We start from the raw sequence: 20,552 nt of genomic DNA, 5'->3' as shown, positions 1-20,552 counted from the left end.
CCAGGTTTTCTATAGGAGCAATATGGCCGCCACTTGAACCCTCGCTAGTACCCAGTTCACCTGATTGACAATGATCTTCGATACCCCGGATAATAAGAAAACAATCCGCTGCGCATGCTTGCGATCTTATATCGGACAAAAATTTTGAATTTTTTCCGCTATTGGCAAGAATAGGCTGCTTTCTCGCTAAGGCTCGACAGCAATTACCCTTGCAAGCGACGGGTGGGATCTTCTACCTTCTGCCCTGACTGTTTCTCGTTGAAAATAACTGTGAGCCCCTAATTCTGCGGGACTTTCTCAACCCCTCTGCCCTCTTGTCCCAATCCAGACATTAGGTTTCTGTCAGTTTTAAGGGTTAAAGGAGCTCAATCACGGTATTTTGAGTCAGTTATTTTGGCCATATGCAAAATTAACTTGAAATTGAAGAAAACCTGAGAATAATAATTTACAAAGATAGAAAAAGACTGAAGAGATAATAATAAACCATAACGAAACAAGGATGGCGAAGGATGGAGAAGATTGACACCGATTACAAAAAAGGAATTTGAAAATTTAGTCTAAACTTCTCAAGATGCGCAAACCGTGACATAACTCCTTTAATACATCCAGTTAAATTGCAGAGTTTTCTTTCTTCTTTTTGTTTTTCCAAGGTTATAGGCCCATCCTAAAAACCAGTCATGAATATGATCCCTTGTTGCCTCAGTAACACGAACCTTTCTAGCTGACCAATGTAAGGAAACTTTCAGAGACGATGGAGAATGTCCTCAAAGTCTTACGGTCTTTTGGCAAGCCTATGCTAAGGCCCTGTCCATACTATACACCGGAGGAATTTGATAACGGAGGTTTCACTCTGAGAACGCAGCAAATGTTTTCCGTCCACACTACGCCGGAGGAGTTTAAAAACGCAACAATCACCCGCCATTTTGGATTTACTCTGTCAGGAAAATCACATGATTATCGTGACGCTATCGTTTTTCAAAATGCTTCGTTTTCAAATTGTTTTCCGTCCACACGAACTGATGAGAAGGCGTCGTTTTCAAATTCCTCCGGTTTGAAGAGCGTTTTCGAAAAGCTCCGTTTTCGTGACGGATTAGTGTGGACGGTAGGCCTAACCGTAGAAATAAAGCTGCGTTTTCAAATTTCTCCGGTGTAGTGTGGAGTGGGCCTGAGGAGTCGGCTTCCTGTCCAATCTCTTTGCTGGTTTGATTTAACGCACAGCTCATAAATAGATTTTGTTTTTCTCAAAATGAAAATCGATGCCTACCGTCTTTAGCTAAGTTATAAGACAGAAACAGAAACATTTGGACCAGGTTGTAAATGGCAACTGGGAGAAGCTTATAATAACCATCAGATGAGGGGCCATGCCTTCATCAACCCCCTCCACCCTCCCCTCCCTCATCTCATCATCCTCTCGAGTTAAAAAATATTTCACTAAGGAGTATAAGTGATACCAATTTTGGTCAAAGGTGACATAACGTCAGAAGTGGAACAAAGGCCAACGCTCGTCATGGCCGGTTACAGGCGGCACGGGAGTCAGTGGGTTATTTTACGATAACTACAGAAATTCTGGTGCGTTCATTGGCTAATTTTTATTGTCATTAAGCGGACAGACACATGAATTTATCATTTATGCGATGCATCAACGAGTGAGAGTGGACAATTTGACAATTTGTTCTTGTAAAAAACAAATTGATGTCAGCTTTTAATGCATCTGTCCTGTTATTGACAATGAATTTCGTCATAACATTGTCAAAGTAGTCTGCGAATCCACTGGGCTATTCCGTCATGGATTCACAGCTACAGTACTTTAACAATGTTATGATGAAATTCATGATTAATAACAGGACAGACGCACAAAAAACTGCCGTCAATTTGTTGAAAACATGGCTTCGGATAAGTAAAGTTACGGGGACTTTCGAGAAAGGGGCCCCCGGTCACTTTTTACCCAAGCCGGTCATCCAGTTATATAAGGAGTCGTACCTTAGTTGGGACTTTTAACAGCCTCGCACTACTCTATAAACTTTCTAAATGCGACACAAACGACATAGCAAAAAGTATATTCATTCGAGAATCTTACACATATATTCTTATATCCAAATTTGTTTATAAGAGTTCTGCAATTATAATGAAGGAAAGGTGCTATCTAACATTATCTGTATGTCGAACTCATGCGAACCTTCATGTTAATGTCTATTTAGCAAATAAAAATCACTTCACTCACAAAATAAAAGGAAACTGTCAGGAACACACATGTATAGCAGTCTTACAGGACTTTGAACTTGTATGTTTTATTGACAGTTCAGTGCTTGGTCAGTTCAACTGTCACCTCTAACAGCACTGTTGAGCTTGTTACCCAGACGTTTTTAGCAGAGTAATCAGACTCTGCAAGGCTCCTGTGTCATGTGGCTTGAGTCAACAGACGACAAGGCTTACACAGTTTCTGTATTTTGACCTTGAAGTTACACATGTATATAACAAAGCTATTTACATCACTGATGTGTTAAGTTACTTTCCAGCACTATCATCTCTGTTTCTCTTCTGACCCCCTCCTCCACCCCCTCTTCCACCCCCTCGTCCACCGAATGAGCCTCCTCTGCCCCCTCCACCACTGCCTCCTCCACTATGACCTCCTCGGCCTCCACCTCCACCACGACCACCACGCCCTAATGATGAAACAAATTTAAACCTATGAAAACTAGCACTTATATGGAATCAGAACATATGGGATTTTTTTACCCATACTATCTTCACAGGAATGCCTTCTGTAGTTTTTTTGTAGACTCATAATATACAAAACCATAGGGTAACCATTCAAATGAAAGCTATTGAGCAGTACATTCACGTGGCACTGTTTTTACATTGTACAAGATGGTTCTAATGTTTTTAAACTTAAAAGTCTGTGGATGAAACCCTAGTGTGTGACCATTCAAGTGAAAGCTATTGAGCAGAACTTTCATGTGGAACTGTTTGTGCTGAACAAGGTTGTTCTAACGTTTAAGTCTGTGGATGAAACCCTAGTGTGTGACCATTCATATGAAAGCTTTGAGCAGTGCTTTCATGTGGTACTGTTTATTATGCTGTACAAGGTGGTTTAATTGTGTCATTTAAGTCTGTGGATGAAATCCTTGGCTAAAGTGTGACCACTAAAATGAAAGCTATTTAGCAGAACATGTAGTTTCATGTTATATTTGCCCTTTGACTTTCTTTGGAGGCAAAGTAAGGGTTTAAAATGCAGGTGTCCAGTAATTTGTCATACCTGGTCTTCCTGTGCCTCTGCTTCTTCCTTGTTTTACCATTTCATCTTTCACCATGTCAATAACCTACATGCAAGATGCCAAAGATGTTAGCTTCACTGAGCAGATTTTGGTTATGAGTCAAGGCCAAAACCTTTCAACATTAGCGATACCCAATAGTAAAGGATGATGATTCTATTCATTAATCTATTCATACCTCATCTGGAATCCTAAGATATTTTATGTTGCTACCCCTGACATAACATTCAGGGATCTTCCAAAACCTGTCTCCATCCTGAAAGGAGAAAACAGAGGTCATCTACTTAACAAAAGGCCATCAAAGCATGACAAAAAGAGTTTTATAAAACATTTTCAGCGAGGGGGCAACTGGTTTTCACAGGCGGGCAACATGTTTGGAATTGAACTTCTTTATAAGAAAAACTTTCCGCTAGATGGTCAAACCAGGTCAGCAAAGTCATCCTCACAGCTGGTCAATTTGCCCTGTGCCTGGCCCTTAATAAAACCCCTGCAAAATTGCACTTAATGTATGCAATGACATTTCAGCGAATATTTGCAAGGATACACATAATTTAAATACAGACAAAGGCAGCAACTGTAGCTGCTGTGGAAGAAACTTACTCTGGAAGTACAAATGACTTCTCTTAGATTTATGTTCATCCAGTTGTCACAGCTTACAAGATGTCCATTGTATGTCTCTCCATTCTTTAGCTCTACCAGCTGTGAAAAATAAGAAAAGTTCTGCCATTGTCAAAATTGTACATTCATATATCAGAAAATAAAGTCTGTAATTTATTTATTTTTTTGGATTAGTTGAGGTGCCTCAGACATAGTAAAGTTTGCATATGAGCCACGTGGTCCATTAGGCCAAAGCTTATCCTGGTTTCTGTGGCATGAAGTGACTAGGAGTATTTCTATTCCCCCCTGCATGGGATGCTAGACCTTCCCAGGGCTACCCCAGCATTAAATTCACCTGTACGCATTTATACACCTGGGTGAAGAGAGGCACTGTGAGAGTTAAGTTCCTTTCACAAGAACACAACACTATGACCCCAGAAAGGGCTCAAACCTGGACCGCTCAGAGTCAAGTACACTGACCATGAGGCCACCACGCCCTCTGTGCCTGACATAATGTCATTGAAATGTATGTCCAAGAGAAACAGAGTCACAAATTAAAATGAATGTCACTCCATTTTATGGTACAAGTTTATGTACTGATCCAAAGTTTAGGATCATTTATAGTCCATATCTTGTTCTACAATTCAAGTTTTGCAGCACAATCACTCAGAAATGCTCTTCATAATTATATCAAAAATTTGCAGAACAGATTTTAATCCTCGAATTCCCAATAACACTTGTCAACGAGTCGTTCTTCATAACGCAAGCAAAGAGCCACATGTACTTAGCTTGTTGTAAGTCTTATTCGTTCATTAACTGCTAGTTTTGAGTACATTTGGTGGCGACTCAAATTCTCAGAACCGGCATTAAAGGGAGTTTATGTGACTAGTAAGGAGAATTAATATTTCGAGCTTAAGAAAGACAGGGTTTAACGGTCGCATACATAAGGAACTGTTTTAAAACGTATCCTCGCCATGTAGACAAAATTATTCCGCATGAAAATTGTGACAATCACTTACCATGGGATGGTTTTGCGCCGTCCGTAAAAGCGAAAGAGGTAGCTAAAATAAATTAAAGCAAAGAGTTTGAGTGGAAACACAGTCAGAAACTAGGTCATAACATAACTATCAGAAATTCTAACCAAGACTTACCACCATGTTGAATTTTGTCGCAAAATGTACGTCGAAAGCGAGGTTACACAGTCATACTTGGTAACCGAGCTTGATGGTTTTCTTGGAACGCCTGTCACAAACTGCAGTTCTCTCCGCTCGTTCATAATGTCATCAAAGAAAAGAAAAGATAAGTCGTTGGGCTCATCATCTAAAAGTTTCAAACAGCAAAAGAATGATTCCATTATTGATCTGTTAAATCGGTATTTCTTAGAAGAAGAATTTAAAGCGAAATTTGCCAAAGCTTTTAGGTTCGTACATAGTACGTAGTAGAAATGAAGAGATTTAAACAAATTTAAGCTTAGAGCAGATTTTTTTTTTAAAAAAATAATTAAGCTAAGTCTTACATGTAAGTCTTACATAACAGCAGAATTATAATATCAGTATACCTTTGTTTTTCTTCCTGCAGGAATCAAGAGGGTTTTAATGGTATGTAAAGGGTGCAGATGTTTATAACTTTGTTATTCCTATGTCAACCCGTGCTCTAATTTATAAATGAATGTAGAACAGCTAACGTAATGTTCAGTTATTCTGCAAAACTGAGTTTCTACAAATCTTACAACTTCCCTCTTGTTGTCCCAGGCTTTACTCAAAGTAAAATGCCCATATTATCAAGTTATGGCAGTGCACAACAAAAAGAGAAACAAAACCAATTGGAACAAGAAATATACCCTCTCTACTCCCGTCTGTTCTAGGCTTCACTTGTAGTTGAAATTCACGTGCCATTCAGGAAGGAATCGTGTTATACTACATGTAGTTAGAATATTAGTATGAGCACTGTATCTCAAATTATAGCCCCATTTTAAGTAATTTTATAGATCTAGATGTCCACAGAAAAAGTTTGTAAGGTATGTGTGGCACACTTGAAACTTACTTCAGTTTATTGCACATGTACATGTAGTCTAATGCATGAGTCAATTCCAGCAGTGCCCATCCCCCCCCCCCCCCCCCGGGCAACCGCGGGGCATTTGCTCACGTTGTCAGTCCGGGGGGTGGGGCATTCATAATTTTATTGCGGCCCGGGGGCTGGGCATTTGCGTACCCCAGGGCGACCCTTGGGCATTTGACACACGTGTTTTTGAAAGTGCCATGGATGAGTTCATCGGGAAAGACAAGGCGTTTGTCGAACAATGGCTTGTCCGTCATGGACTAGAGAAACTTGTAGATGTTTTTAAAGGTATGTTTTCTCAATTTTAGATCTTTCTTAATTACTTGTAAGCATATAAATATAAGCGACAAGGTGAACTATATTTTGTTTATCACAAAACAATCACTGACATGAACACGACTATTTCGCATTTCGCATTCAAAACTAGTCTAGCATTTTTTAAATTCATGAAAGTGGTTTGCGAATTCAAATGATGCGATCTTCAAGACAGATCTTGAAAACTGTTAATAAAAAACAAAATATAAAGAAATAAATATAATCAAAATCAACTAACACCTACCGTTGTCCATGAAGTCTTACCGTTGCATTAAAAGACTGAACAGTTGAACATTTTATTCACTGATTAATAAATAAGACTGCAGAGGTGTTGGAAGGTGACGATCCCAGGGGCTGGGCATTTGCCCTGTTTTTTCGTCCCCACCCCGGGCATTTAGACAGCTTATGTGTCCCCACCCCAGGGAATTTGCCCATTTTTTAAAAAAAATGCTAATGCCCGGGGGTTAGCCCGGAGGGGATATGCACTGCTGGAATTGACTGATGCATAACATACATGACATTTTAAATGCTATTTCATACCTGACGCAAACTATGATACCTTAGCTTATTTTAGATCAGACAGCCAGACATTCTTTTAATTAATAAGTAAGCATTTCCTTTTCAATGTTGTCTTGCTCAGAGAATGGATGCATCCTGCACACAAAACCATTCAAGTGCTGTTTTCTTCCTAACTTTATCTCAGACGAGGAGTTTTTAAAGAGTTTAGAGAAAGATCTCTTTCAGCTCAAGTTTTATGAGAAGTCAAATGACTTGTACAAATTCCATCAGGTAATATTAAATGTCACATGGAAACCCTTCAAGTATGCATTTCTTAAATTGCTCAGATATATTAGTGATTTTTTTTAAACCCTGATTTCACAAATTATGCTTAAAAAATTATGTTCAACATGGTTTTCTGTCATTGATTTTCAAATTATAGAGTGATGACCTAAAGAAATCAACCAAGTCAAGTATTGCTTCTATGAGGTATTAAGAGCTTTTATAAAGTGACTGACTACCAGTAAATACAAACATAGCTCCCCTTAGTTAGGTGTCTTGTATCGAAAAAGGTAAGGAAGTGGCTGGAGGAAAGGTCAGGTGGAAAGTTTTGGTGAGTGTGTGTATGCATGTGATATTTTTTAAAAGAGTATGTGACTGTATACCTGTATATTAGACCTTCAGGTAATTAGACCTTCAGTGATCAATCTAGCAGTGCTTCCTTCCTCCCCAAGTGTCCAACCAAGGATAGAGAACTCTCTTATATCCCTGGGAGCACTCCTATATAAAAAGGAAAGGGGTGCTCATCTGAAATTTTGACAAGAACCCCTAGGCTAAGAGATACCAAGATCCTGCTTTGTGGACATGGCTTGAACTTTTTTCACCCCTAAGAGGTGCCAATTGTAAAACAAAACATTATCTCTTGTCATATTTCTTTGTCTCAATATCTTAAAAGGTAGCGTGTCCTATATCCCTTTTGTTAGAGAATAGAAATCAAAAGGGCTCTCTTTCCTTGTGAATCCTCTTTCTGAGCCATCAGAGGGGCCTATCTTTACTTGAACCCCTTTTTAAGCACCTATGTTTCCACCACTGGTCTGCAATGGAGTAAATAATATTTATTTAAGACACCTGGAAGGAAATGCACCAGTTTAGGTCCTTTTGACATTTAATAGTTTTATCTGAAACAAGTTTCATTCTACTGTATTAACATTTTAAAATTCTTTCAGGAATGTTTTATACAATGACTTCAGAGTATGGCTTCATGAGATGACCGGTTTTGTTGATCTGACTGATCAAGTGGATGTGTCCTGTGCTAAATATGAGCACACAGGTAATTAAAAGATGGTGTCAAATCAAGGTTTTGACGTTGATGTCATTGCACAATAGTTGACTCCACTCTTTCCAAAACACTGAGGCCAATCAGAGCAAAATTCTCCCAGGGGTTACCTGTGATGAGCTAATATTCTTTCCTATGGGAACTACTGTGGAAAACATGCTCAGGTTAGCCTATATTAGACTGGACTCATCTAGTGCACAGTAAAAGATACTTTGATAGCTAGTGGCATTATTTTTAGTTTTGTGATGATAGAATACATGTATTGGGAAATTATTAATAAATGATTGTCCTGACAAAGAACTTCAGTTTGTGGTTAGTAAATGAACATTTCTGTTTGTGATAATTAAAGATGTCCTTTTGTGTCATGACGATGAACTGGAAGGAAGACGCATTGCATACGTATATTATCTCGTTCCACCTGACTGGGAAGAAAAGGATGGTGGTAGGTATTTTGTGTAGAATGTTTCAGTAAAATACAAGAGACAGTGTACATTTTGGTCATGATGATTTCTAATATGTAAATTTTCTAATATGCATTTTTCTTCTTACTGTTTAAAAGTGATTGGACCTACATTTGTAAAGCCTAGCCTGTACAGCTGGCGGTATTGTAGGCGTGTGGAATAAAGTTTTGGCATAGGCTGAAATAAAGTTTTGGCGGCTAAGCCGCCAATTGCAAGCGGCAAGGAGAATGGGGAGGAGGACTTTGAAATACTGCCTGCACAAAAACCATGGGTTTTTGAATAGTCCGTACACCGGTATGTGGGAAAAACGGATTGGTCGAGAGAAGGACACATGTCAATCAAATGTTAGATGATCCCCATATATTTCCCATGAGAATGCTTCATGGTCATGTTCGCAACAGTGTTCCAGTTTTTTTGACAGGCATTTAAAATGATGGACTTTGTTTCGTTGTCGAAAGAACAGTGCAAATCAATAGGGCCATTCAAATTTACGATCATTACTTTAAATTGAGTGGCCCGTTTACCACACAAATTTTCTACATTCAACTCTACAGAGAAGTGTGGAATGCAGGGTGTGATTGTTTCCTTGTTGACATCCAAAGGCATGTTTTCTTTATTCGTTACATTTGAAGTCAATTCTGAGAAATTTAATGATTTCTTAGTGGTTGAATGGTCCTTGTATAAATTCTTTTTTGCTTGAGGACTCCTCTCCAGCGAAGACACAGACAATGGAAGAAGACGTTAATCCTTACTTACATATCTTATTGCAAAGAAGAGAGAGGAACTTCCACATTTCTTTCTAGGCCAGAGCAAATGAACCGGACAAGTTCAACGGCATTGAATATTTTCCTACCACAAGACTGACAAACTCGACTTGATAGAACGCTAGATTCCACAATGATCAGGCCAATTTCTGAGCAAAGTTCTGCTAATGCCTTGCCTTCATGCTTCGCATGATCTGAAGGCTTAAATAAATTTTCTGTGGAAATGTATTTGGTACTTTTCTGAAATTTACCAAATTTTATCTTCAGATTGACACCGCACAATCTACAAAAGTTGTTAGCGTTTTCCTCTTGGCTTTTTCTTCCTTTGACTGGCTTTGTGGGCGCATTCCCTTCGATGTAAATTCTCCGTTATTCACCATGCATGCATCAACAACAAAGTGTAAAAGATGATTGCCTTCACGCTTATATTTCGCACGAAAATTGTCGGTTCTAATTGGTTAGTTTAATTGGGGTCAGTTGAGGTCAATGAGGTGATAAAAGTGGGCGGCATTCAAAAAACCCAAGTTCACTGGCAGGTGGTATTTCTCGCGGCTTTGCCGCCAAAACTTTATTTCAACCTACGCTAAAACTTTATTCTGCATGCCTACAATACCGCCAGCTACGCAGGCTACCTAAAGCCAATCAGTATTTATTTATCACTTCGTTGTTCCTTTTTGGTAAAAATTAATTTTAACACAAACCCGTAATCACCAATCAGAGATTACCTTACAGATTTTTCAATTCTTTATCAAATGCACATTTTTTATCCGATTAAAACTTAGAGGTTGAATATGTGACAGAAAATTAAAGAGATGAAATTCTTGTGTTCTTGCTCAAAATACTTGAGTGACTATTTTTTTTTGAGTAACTATTAAGTTGACAATCCTGCTGAAAATCTTCCCAGGAAAGTTTAGGATACCAGTTGGTGCAGCAGCATTGAGGATCTTAATCAAGACTGTCATAGATCTTGGTGAATATTTATAACTTACGGTACTGGATCTAATCTTCAAAGATCTTGACCAAGATCCTTGCAGATCTTAAAGGATCTAGTTCAAAGACTTTGCTCAAAGGACTCACCACAATCTTTGAAAGAAAACAAATTGGTCACATTTTCAATACACATACAATGTAGTATACACTACTAAAGATCATAGAAATCATGGCACAAAATGATCAAACCTGTGCAGCAAAACAACGTGTACTCGCTGGAGGTTCATGGTAGACCTTTTGACCATAAACCTCAATAAGATTTACAATTTTCTTTTTTACATATGTTTACTTTCAGGAAGCCTTGATCTCTTCTGTACAGATGGTGAGTACATACAATGATATTATTTATTTATTATTAACAATAATAATGAATTATGCAGCATGCAAAGAAGGTTATGTCCAATGGCCGGGCTAGTGAATTTTGCAGTGTGGCTATTGGATTCTCCTTTCAAATAGGAAATTTAAGCTGCAGACTGAAAAACTTTACTAGAGGAATGTTTGGGGGCTTAAGTGAGAATGATTTTTGGGCTATTACATCATAGTTGCATTTTCTTTGAACCCTATATGTGATAGATTTACTGATTGGTGGGATACAGAAGGCTGTGTTCAAGAGATTTCATGCAATATGTCAAACACAAGGGACAGTGTTTCATAGGGATATCCAAACACCGAGAAGAGAGTTGAAAATTTGTATGACGCACCACAGAGTATTTTTAATGAAATTTGGGGTGTTTGGATAGCTGTTGAAACACTGTCTTGAGTGTTTGATATATCTTCTCCATCGAAACAAAAACCAAGGAGTACACAGAGAAGTAAAATTGTCAAAATCTATGCTAATTAAGACAGGGTATCCAAACCTCCTTCATAGTTGTGAATCTTTTCTTTGTTTTAACTTGATGAATTATTAATGAGTCTGAGAAGAAGGCGTAAAACATACCTGCATGAGACCTGTTGCAGGAAGAGGAGGGAGGAGAACTGTGTTGCCTTAAAGTTCCAAAAGTAACCGATACCTTTCACAGAGGGTCACAGCTTTCTTTTAAAACTTTTGTCTGAATTTGCAGTTCAAACAGGTTACAGCTAACCACATGTCTTAGTAGTTCCGGGTATCTTAAACAAGTATCACATGTTAGCTGATCTATCTTGATTAAAACAGAATGATAGAGGAACAAAGGGATAAATCTTACTGAATTTTTTTATGTTTACCAAACTGAGTAGTAGTTTCTATCACCTTCAATAAGGGTCATTTTAAGCAAGTACAGTGTACTAGCTGTATCAAGTTATCATTATTTTGTTTCAGCTTGCCGTGCCTGCTATTTCTCTTGAATTCACATAAATGGGAAAATCGTGGGTTTTGGAGAGTCACAGACTACATTTTGAAATTGCTAACAACCGTGAAATGTTATCGCTACTTTCAAAAGGGTCACATTTTTGTAACGATGTGGGGTCCATTATTTCTCTCGGAATTACGCTAATCAGTATTGGGCCGAACAGACAAGTACAAACGTTGTTACGCAAGTATCTATAAACTTATTGACTTCTCCAAGTGTTTTGTATTAGATTTCTGTTCTGAGTTACTGTTTTCTATTGTGAGTTCCACTAATATTGACATGCCTGTTCCCATACAATAAACAGAACATGGCCAACCAGATCAGATAACAACTTCTCTGGTTCCTCAGCGGAATTCCTTGGTGTTCTTTGAAGTGACTCCTGTTTCATTCCATCAGGTCTGTAAATTGAAAGTTGGTGTGTATTCTTTCAAGTCAATACTGTGTATATACAGGGGAAGCTCTCTTAACGGACACTCTCCGAAAGTGGACAGCTCTAGTTACGACCGCCTTCACAAAACCGTGTTTGAACTCCCATACAGACTCTGTATTTACTCATTCCCGTATGCAGCCGCGGACACTTTGAGGGCTTACGATTAAGTTTTTCCATTTGCTTTTAAGCTCTCGTAAGCGGACACCCGAGCGAAATTGGGCCTGACTATGAAAATTACTTATAAACATTTGTAAACTGCATTGATCGCTGCTTTTTGATGTTAATGACTCCTCTATGCCCTGCGACAGAGTGCACATAAGTTTAAACAACAACACCAACAAAAATGTCGATTTTATATTGCTGGCTGGCTTATAGCGCAAAATGAGTTCGAAATAAACTGATTTTAAAATTGTTTCAAACTGGCAAAAACTCGAATGATTTGCGATCCATTTGTACATGGTTGGCCTCAGTCACACCCATCACAAGTCATCGCAGGTAAACAAAAATCAGTCTCAAGAAAGTTTTGTTTCCTACCTTAGTTAGAATTACGGTCACGTTACTACATAGTGTGTGATCGCTCCAAGTAAGTTCGCTCCGACCAAACGTTAGATTGCTCCACATGAGAAGTGACATCGTTCCATGATGTGGTATCAGTGAGCCGTCAGTTATGGTCCAGTGGGCTGTCCAGTGGTGCAAAGTAATCAAGTTTGTTCAGGTTTGCTTAGATGAATACCCGTTTAACCAGTTTCTTACCAGTTTTATTTAACCCAGTTTAGGTCGCTGAAGTGTTATCGCTTAATAAAACACGGCTGTCAATCAGTGGATGGCTCCATGGTGATAACATTGAGAGGCCTGTTCCCTATCAAGAGCCACGCCCTAAATCATTTAAACCTTGTGCCTTGGAGGTAATTAAGCTATAACAGCCCTCTTTGCAATAAGTTGTACGGTCGTGCTGTAGACTTATCTGAGTACACAGTTAACAATTATTCCACGAGCGCGCGTGGAATGATATGTAGTTGCATTTAAACTTACCGGAAAAAATGAGTGCCGGCCAACCAATTTGTCTTGGTTACAATTTATGCTTTTACAGGTCAGAGAAGCGTGTACACTAATACGGAAATCCTGATCTTGGGCTTCCCAAAAATAAAATAAATAAATAAAAGTGAAGCCTCGGAGCCGACTGGCTCATAGCTGCCGGAGTTTATCCCGGTTTCTGTAGCATGAAGCGGCTAGGAGTATTTCTACTCTCCCTGGACGGGATGCTAGTCCATCGCAGGTCACTCCCCCGCAACTGATTTGTTAGGTTTCCCCAACAATTCGCCGGTACTCATTTATACTCCTGGGTGGAGAGAGGGACTGTGAGAGTCAAGTGTCTTGCCCAAGAACACAACACAATGTCCTCGGCCAGGGCTCGAACCCGGACCGCTCGTTCCGGGGACGACCGCGCCTCCACTCGTACTTCCCAAAAACTGTAAGGGAAATGGTTCCGATTCGACCAAGAGAGAGAGAGAGAGAGAGAGAAAAAAATACGTTTTTGTCTTTGATGTAAATCGTGGTATCTTTCTTCTACATTTTATGACGAAAAATATCCGGCCTGGACTGCTCTTGTGTTACAACGGCCGTTCCATACCTTTTTTTTTTAGGGCGAATACATGTATTTGTCATATCAGGTCTCATTTCTTTCTGGTATCTGTTTTTTTTGTGTACTCAGGATGACGTGCTCGTTGATTGGGTCAATCCAATGTACCTGGATACAGGAGTAGTCAAAGACATAAGAGCGCGATTTAAAGACGAATCTGAAATACAGTTACAGGAGTTTCTTCTGGTAAATAGTTGTCGCTTTTTAACAGTTAGACGACTAGCCCGAGGTTTCTACGAGCAGATTGTTAAGGAGGTGCAGCCGGGTTGACTATCGCTCGTAGAAAACGAGGGCGGGGAGTTTAAGACGGAATCCACCAGAAGTTCGAGTAACAAGTGGACAAAAACCTAGTACCAAGATTATTTACATCGTATTGCAAGCTTCTGTACGACTGTTTTAAATATCTTCTCAAAAAAAATCGTTTCTAGCAACACCAAACGTCGAAAACGAATGTTGAACTTCATATGAAACACTTGAAAGTACTGGTGAAATAAAACTGATGATGAAATTTTACCTGTGTTTGCACAAGTTCTCTGAACTTTGAAATTTATTTTCTCTCGTTCCCATGGGAAATTGTTTTCGGTGTTATTTCAGGCAATTATTTATGTATTTAGCGTTAAGAAAATGTAAAAATGACTGTAAAATACTTTAAATTATTCTGGTAAAAGATTTTTGTCCACTAAAACCTGAAATTGCTTGATTTTCTATCGGGTTTCGTCTTAATTATTTTAAGCAGCGGCTGCACTACGCTGGAGAAATTTGAAAATGCAGCTTTATGTCTACGGTTAAGTCTACCGTCCACACTAATCCGTCACGAAAACGGAGCGTTTCGAAAACGCTCTTCAAACCGGAGGAATTTGAAAACGCCGCCTTTTCTTTTTCATGTGGACGGAAAACATTTTGAAAACGGAGCTTTTCGTAAACGATGAAGTCGCGATAATCATGTGATTTCCCCGACCGAGTTTTCCACAAACACAAATACAAAATTACCGGTGATTGTTGCGTTTTAAAATTTCTCCGGCGTAGTGTGGGCGGTAAACATTTGAAGCGTTTTCAGAGTGAAACCTCTGTTTTCAAATTCCTCCGGCGTAGTGTGGACGGAAAACGTTTGATGTGTTTTCATAGTGAAACCTCCGTTTTCAAATTCCTTCAGCGTAGTGTGGACGGGGCCCAAATGCAAGATGTTATTCCTTATACTGGCAGAACAGTTAGGATTTAGAAGATCTAGGAGACCTAGAAAGGCTTTAAAGGGGCGCGGGAGAAGAATAGGGGACAGTTTGAAGCTCCTTGATGTGACTTTTCTTGCTAAAGAAGGCGAGTGGGATGGGTGGGGGTGATCAAGACAAAGTTCCTTAGGCAGTTTGAGTCACCTTACATTCTTCATTCAATCACATCACGCATGTATGTACCCTACGTGTACTTTTTATTGGATTTGAATCGATCGAATCTTGATCTTTACGGTGTCTCGTTACAGGAGAATAAATACCAAGAGGTCCTGGAGGCGTTGCGTAACGACCAAGTAGAATGGAATTGGCAAGGGCCAGCTAATAAAAGGTAGAATTGCTCACCCTCTTTCGAAAACAGCATCGAATTGTGTGAGAAAAGTAATTTTATTCGGTCCTGTGGCATTTTCCTGTTGTGGATAAAGACTCTGTTGTGTGCACGTTCATGTAGTACAGTTTATATTGTGGTTTATTGTGTTGGTGGCTTTAACTTTACAGATAAAACTCTTGTGTGTGACCATTCAAATGAAAGCTATTGAGCGGTACTTTCATGTAGTAGTGTTAATTATGCTGTACAAGGTGGTTCTAACTTTAACGTCTGTGGATGAAACCCTAGTGTGTGACCATTCAAATGAAAGCTATTGAGCAGTACTTTCATGTTGTACTGTTTATTATGTTGTACAAGGTGGTTCTAACTTTTAAATCTGTGGATGAAACCCTACTGTGTGACCATTCAAATGAAAGCTATTGAGCAGTACTTTCAGGTGGTACTGCTTGTCATGCTGCACGAGGTGCATGGTTCTCACGTTTGCGTCTCTGGATGAAGCCCTAGTGTGTGATAGTTTAAATGAAGGCTAACGACGGGTACTTTCATGTAGTACGGCTTGTTTCCGATGTGGAGGACAATGAAACCTGTAAATTTTACTCTAATTTTGAACTTTGCCACCCTTGTCAGCGAACAGTTAATGATTTTAAAAACTGATTTCTAAACAGGCATTTTGAGTACGTTGCCATGGAGGCAGCGCCGGCTATCGTTCAACAGCTGACCAAGTTACTGCAGTCGCAGCCAATGTTCAAGTTGCTCAGAACAATGACAGGATTGGAAATGGCTGATGTACCTCTCAGCGATGATGATGACGACAGTAGTGAAGATGATGACGATCAAGGAAGTAAGGTAATAACTGTGACGCAAGTTTTGGCAACGTCCGTTTTCTTCTGAAATCATTGAAAATTTTTGTGCGAACCTCAAAGAACTAAGAATTGCGCTACCTAGTTTCATTAGATTATTGCTGTCTTCTGTTTCCATCTGTAGGATATCAATCAAAAGACAAACGACGCATCGGAGCGAGGCCCCTGTTGCCATGGCAGCATAAGACGCTGGGCTCATGGTTGCTATACGTTAGTTCACGACACTGGTCCACAAGGTGCGGAGTTTGCTTTGGACGCTTTGTTATACGTCGGCGGAAGTGGTAAGGAGCACAAAATCGGAAATATGGAGCGTTTTTACTCACGTGGCCAGCAGCCATGCAAATTTATTGGAACAAAAGAATTTACATAAGAAATGAGTTGAACTCCCACAGGATTGGTTTGGTTCACCAACATGGCCGCCCTTTCATTTTCTTGGAACGCCAATACGGCTGCCGTGACGTCATGTGAAAACGTTCTATGTCAAAGAAAAGTGGAGAAAATGAAACGTTGCTTTTAACTGTTCACTCACAAGGGTGGCAAAGTTCAAAAATTCACGGGTTTCATTTTCCTCGACAACGAAAACAAGCCGTACTACATGAAAGTGCTCGTCATTAGCCTTTGCCCTTGTTGGCACAATAATTTGAACGCGATTCAGTAGCAATATAGAGATTTGAGCAAATCCTACCTTCGGGAAATTTCGGAAAGGTTTGTTATTGGGCGAACGCGACTTCCCAACTTCGAACACTCTCCGGAATGGCTTCGCATCCCGTTCAAGCCTGATTTATTTTTTCAGGCTTTAATTTCACCACTGCTTAAGCTGTGTAAATAACTGTGATGATCAATCATGTCTTCACAACTTGTTCCGGATTTGTGGACAACCCTCAACTTTTTATAAAGACTTGTTATAAAAAACGTTTTTAGGCAAAAGTTATGTTTTCTCTATTGCCATATTAGGGCCCCTGATGGGGAGATACCGGATACTCCAGTCCTAATGGTTTAGTTACACGTATACAGAAACACGAAATACGCCCTGTTTAAGTAAACTCTATGCACCCGTGGAAATAAGCAGGCTGTACTTTAGTTATTTATCATTAGTTTTAGATCAGTTATAAATATTTGTTTTCATCTTTCCCCTCTAGGTTGGAAGAGTGATTATGGTGGTTACACCACGTATTTAACAAGCGGGGAGGATGAAGAGGTAAATATGTAATTTATTTATAGGGAAATATCGCGCTTGTTGTAAGGCCCGGGTCTCGCCTGATTTTATTTGGAGCGGCTGAGGCGTTCTTCGCGCCTGGCCGGCCGTGGATAACGCCTGAAGACCGACGTTTGGGTCAAATGCCGATCTTCACACGAGTCGAACCAAACGCATGATCAAAGGTCTAAAGGCGCCATTTTGACTTCACCTTGAAAAACCACCGACCAATAAGACCGCTTGTGTTATTTGTTTGGTGTGGCAGTTCGGTTCGACTGAAGTAAGTTCAACTTTTGACTCAAACAGACGTTCTTTAATTATTGGAGTCGACCCAAACTGTCATTAGGTTCGGCTCAGGTGAAGAACATTAAATACGTGTTTTTATTTATTTATTTATTTATTTATTTATTTATTTATTTATTTATTTATTTATTTATTTATTTATTCATTTATTTATTTTGAAGAGACTTTTCAACAGAATTGTTTTCTTTCGCAAAGCGCATGCAGAGTCTTCTAACCTTTAATCGAACCTTTATCTTTGGCATACAAATTGTATTTCTATTATTGATCGATCGGATATCATGTTTACTGTTTTTAAAATTCTACATACACGCTTCCTCTACACTAGTGGATTGTGACTCTGGTTAGAAACTATCACAAAATATCTGTCTCATAGATGGAACTCCAAAGAGACCGTAAAGATTATCAATGATGGATTGAAACAAAATTGAACTTTCAATGCCGCAAGTTTGAGACCTGATCTTCCTCACTTATTGCAATAAATGCTGGTTAGTTTGGGGAATTTAGTACAGGAAGACAGTATCCCTTACTACCCTAATTTATACTAGCGACATAACTACATAAACTCAGCGACATAAGAAGGACGTTTTGTCGTTATTTTTGCAGTAAAAACATCCTGACATAACGACATAATAACAACATAATAGTATGAACATAACGACATAAGGAGAACCACTGATATTTTCCTTATGATTTTATGTTGATGTCCACATTGCGACATGAACTAATTTATGTCTTTAGGCCATTATGTCGTTATGTTGCTGGTGTGAACTTTGCCTACCTTTTCGGTGAGGGTTTCTGTTTATATTGTTTGGCCTTCAGTTTTGAGTTTGTGCAGTGTTTGTGTAATCTCAAATTAAACTACACGAAACATAAGCGGTGAAATTTTTTTTTACTAGAGGTATTAAACACTTTGGTTAACCTTTAATCCAGCCAGGGTTAGCGTTATCCGGCTTTCGAACAACCCGGCCCAGTTGATTTCTTTCTGATAAACATATCTGTTAATTTTTGAGGAGTTCGATACTGTTTTTTTGCTAGTACTGAACAGGTTAATTGAAATTTCAAGCCAACTAGTGAGAGATTTTGATTGATAAATGAGGCGGTTTTCTAATGACTGTCGTAGATATAGTACCGTTGTTAGTAATAACATCCTGGTCTTTTATAACCAGCAAAAATTTGATAACCCCTTCAGCTGATCAAAGTTTGAGAAAAAGAACATGCAACCGTTAACCAGCGCAAGAAGACGTGCAACTAGTGCCAAGGGCGGGAAAAAAAGGGCGGGGAAAAAAGGACGGGAAAAAAAGGGCGGGAAAAACTCTTGCCAACCTTAAAATACACGTGAGACGTGCTATTAGGGTGGGAAATCGCGCGTAAACCAATTCACAATTGGTAATGAGTTTGTTCCTCACTGGTTTAAGGTGCAGTAATTGATTTTTTTTTTATCACTTCAAGCACATTTTGAGAAAATATTAACCGCTTAGCAAACAAAACCGAAGCGAACACATGTTTGCTTTTCACAGTCAATCTAGAATACCATTTGTCCTATCTGGAAGGTGAAAACAACGTAGCTTTACCTTTTTGTGCTGTTTTTCTTAGCTTTTAACCGTCCATCCTCAAGAAAACTCGTTGGCGTTGGTTTACAGAGACATGGAGACCTTGAGATTTGTGAAACACATTAACAATTCTGTGCTGACTGATGTGGGAACTGCAGAGAGAGACAATAACTTCTTTGACTTTTCCTTTGTCTACTTTGAATGACTTCTCCAAGTTTGGGCAAAAAGGAATTTGAAAAAGGTACAAACTTGTTGGTAGAGTTCGTTAGGGATACTGATATTTGTAAGAACACGATGAAACTACTAAAAGCGAAGACAGGTGTAAGTCTTTGTGACTTTTACTTAGTCGTTAGTTTGTTTTAAATAACGTCAACTTCTCCGAGCTTACGCTAAAAGGAATTATGAGAAGGTACCAACTTGTCTGTAGATCTCATTGGGGATGCTGTACTGTTAATTGCAAGAAGACGATGAAACTTCTAAAGGCGAGGAAACGTGGAAGTCTTCGTGAAAATCTTCTTTAAAGAAAGCACACAAAGCTCGAGAAGTTTCAAAATATTGAAAACCTTGAAACCTCGAATTGAAGAAAACCTGAAAATAGTAGTTCACTAAGACGGAAAAACACCAAAGAGATGATAATAAACCATAAAGGAACAAGGATGGCTAAGGATGGAGAAGATTAACACGGATTACAATCGACGAACTTGAAAAATTTAGGCTAAACTTTTCAAGATGCGCAAACCGTGACGTAGCCGCATTAAATCTCCAACAAAAATAAGGACGAACGCTCTTGAGGGCTTGGATGACTATTCGATGGTTGGCCCATTGAACGTCGAACACAGCTATTTTCCAGGCGTCTTAAATTTATGTTTAAAGTGGGTATGGCTGAACGTTTTGGGCCCAGCTTGCAAAAAGTGCCAGAAAGTAAACTTCGATTGACTTACATCCTATCCAAAGGTAAAGTTTGCATACGAGCCAAGTGGCCCATCAGGCCGGAGCTTATCCCGGTTTCTGTAGCATGAAGCGATTAGGAGTATTTCTACTCCCACCTTGGATGGGATGCAAGTCCATCGCAGGGTTACCCCCAGCATTAAGTTCGCCGGTTCCCATTTATACATCTGCGTGGAGAGAGAGGCACTGTAATAGTAAAGTGGCTTGCCCAAGAACGCAAAGCAATGTCCCCAGCCAGGGCTCGAACCCGGACCGCTCGATCCGGAGTCGAGCTTATTAACCATGAGGCCACCGCGCCTCCTACACCCTCCCATCCAAAAACAAGGGTTAATTACATGTACTCTAGTTAGTTCGTGCTACGAGTCAAGCCTTACAGTAAACACTTGAGGAAATGCGAAACTATTTCGTTCAAGAAAAAACTGTACCAGTTTAAGTTTTAAATCATCATTATAATTTT

General features: G+C 39.3%; 2 protein-coding genes across 3 annotated transcripts; one reads left to right on the top strand and one right to left on the bottom strand.

The window, feature by feature from the left end:
* Window positions 1-587: 587 nt before the first annotated feature.
* Window positions 588-5,099, bottom strand: LOC145468479 (U6 snRNA-associated Sm-like protein LSm4). The gene is made up of 6 exons (XM_081452228.1): window positions 5,021-5,099; window positions 4,889-4,930; window positions 3,873-3,971; window positions 3,451-3,528; window positions 3,257-3,320; window positions 588-2,663 (listed from the first exon to the last, which is right to left on the bottom strand). The coding sequence occupies exons 1-6, from the start codon at window positions 5,024-5,026 to the stop codon at window positions 2,506-2,508; spliced, it is 447 nt and encodes a 148-aa protein (XP_081308354.1). The 5' UTR covers window positions 5,027-5,099; the 3' UTR covers window positions 588-2,505.
* LOC145468457 (prolyl 3-hydroxylase OGFOD1-like) lies at window positions 5,026-19,352 on the top strand. Of its 2 annotated transcripts, none has more exons than XM_081452188.1 (15): window positions 5,026-5,289; window positions 5,448-5,467; window positions 6,883-7,031; window positions 7,183-7,229; window positions 7,967-8,070; window positions 8,426-8,518; window positions 10,587-10,613; window positions 11,924-12,015; window positions 12,826-12,954; window positions 13,761-13,874; window positions 15,163-15,242; window positions 15,905-16,085; window positions 16,224-16,380; window positions 17,239-17,297; window positions 19,191-19,352. In XM_081452188.1, exons 1-15 carry the CDS (start codon window positions 5,045-5,047, stop codon window positions 19,350-19,352), a joined length of 1,659 nt encoding a protein of 552 aa, XP_081308314.1. In that variant the 5' UTR covers window positions 5,026-5,044. The 2 variants fall into 2 exon arrangements, with proteins under 2 accessions (XP_081308314.1, XP_081308316.1); XM_081452190.1 differs by having other exon boundaries at window positions 8,426-8,522; window positions 10,591-10,613.
* The last annotated feature ends 1,200 nt before the right edge of the window (window positions 19,353-20,552 follow it).

Source organism: Orbicella franksi, chromosome 14 (assembly GCF_964199315.1).
Source record: "Orbicella franksi chromosome 14, jaOrbFran1.1, whole genome shotgun sequence".
Lineage (NCBI taxonomy): Eukaryota > Metazoa > Cnidaria > Anthozoa > Scleractinia > Merulinidae > Orbicella > Orbicella franksi.
The sequence above is the reverse complement of the archived record's forward strand: the minus strand, read 5'-3'. Positions and strand labels throughout refer to the sequence as shown.

Bases quoted from the DNA above. Each gene is read 5' to 3' on its own strand.
- LOC145468479 (XM_081452228.1), bottom strand. The intron at 3,529-3,872 runs GTAAGTTTCTTC...TTCTCCTTTCAG, and splicing joins AAGTCATTTGTACTTCCAGA to GATGGAGACAGGTTTTGGAA. The intron at 3,321-3,450 runs GTATGAATAGAT...TCTTGCATGTAG, and splicing joins ATCTTAGGATTCCAGATGAG to GTTATTGACATGGTGAAAGA.
- LOC145468457 (XM_081452188.1), top strand. From the start codon at position 5,045: ATGTACGTCGAAAGCGAGGTTACACAGTCATACTTGGTAACCGAGCTT. The intron at 5,468-6,882 runs GTATGTAAAGGG...TGTCTTGCTCAG, and splicing joins GAATCAAGAGGGTTTTAATG to AGAATGGATGCATCCTGCAC. The intron at 16,086-16,223 runs GTAATAACTGTG...TTCCATCTGTAG, and splicing joins ATGACGATCAAGGAAGTAAG to GATATCAATCAAAAGACAAA.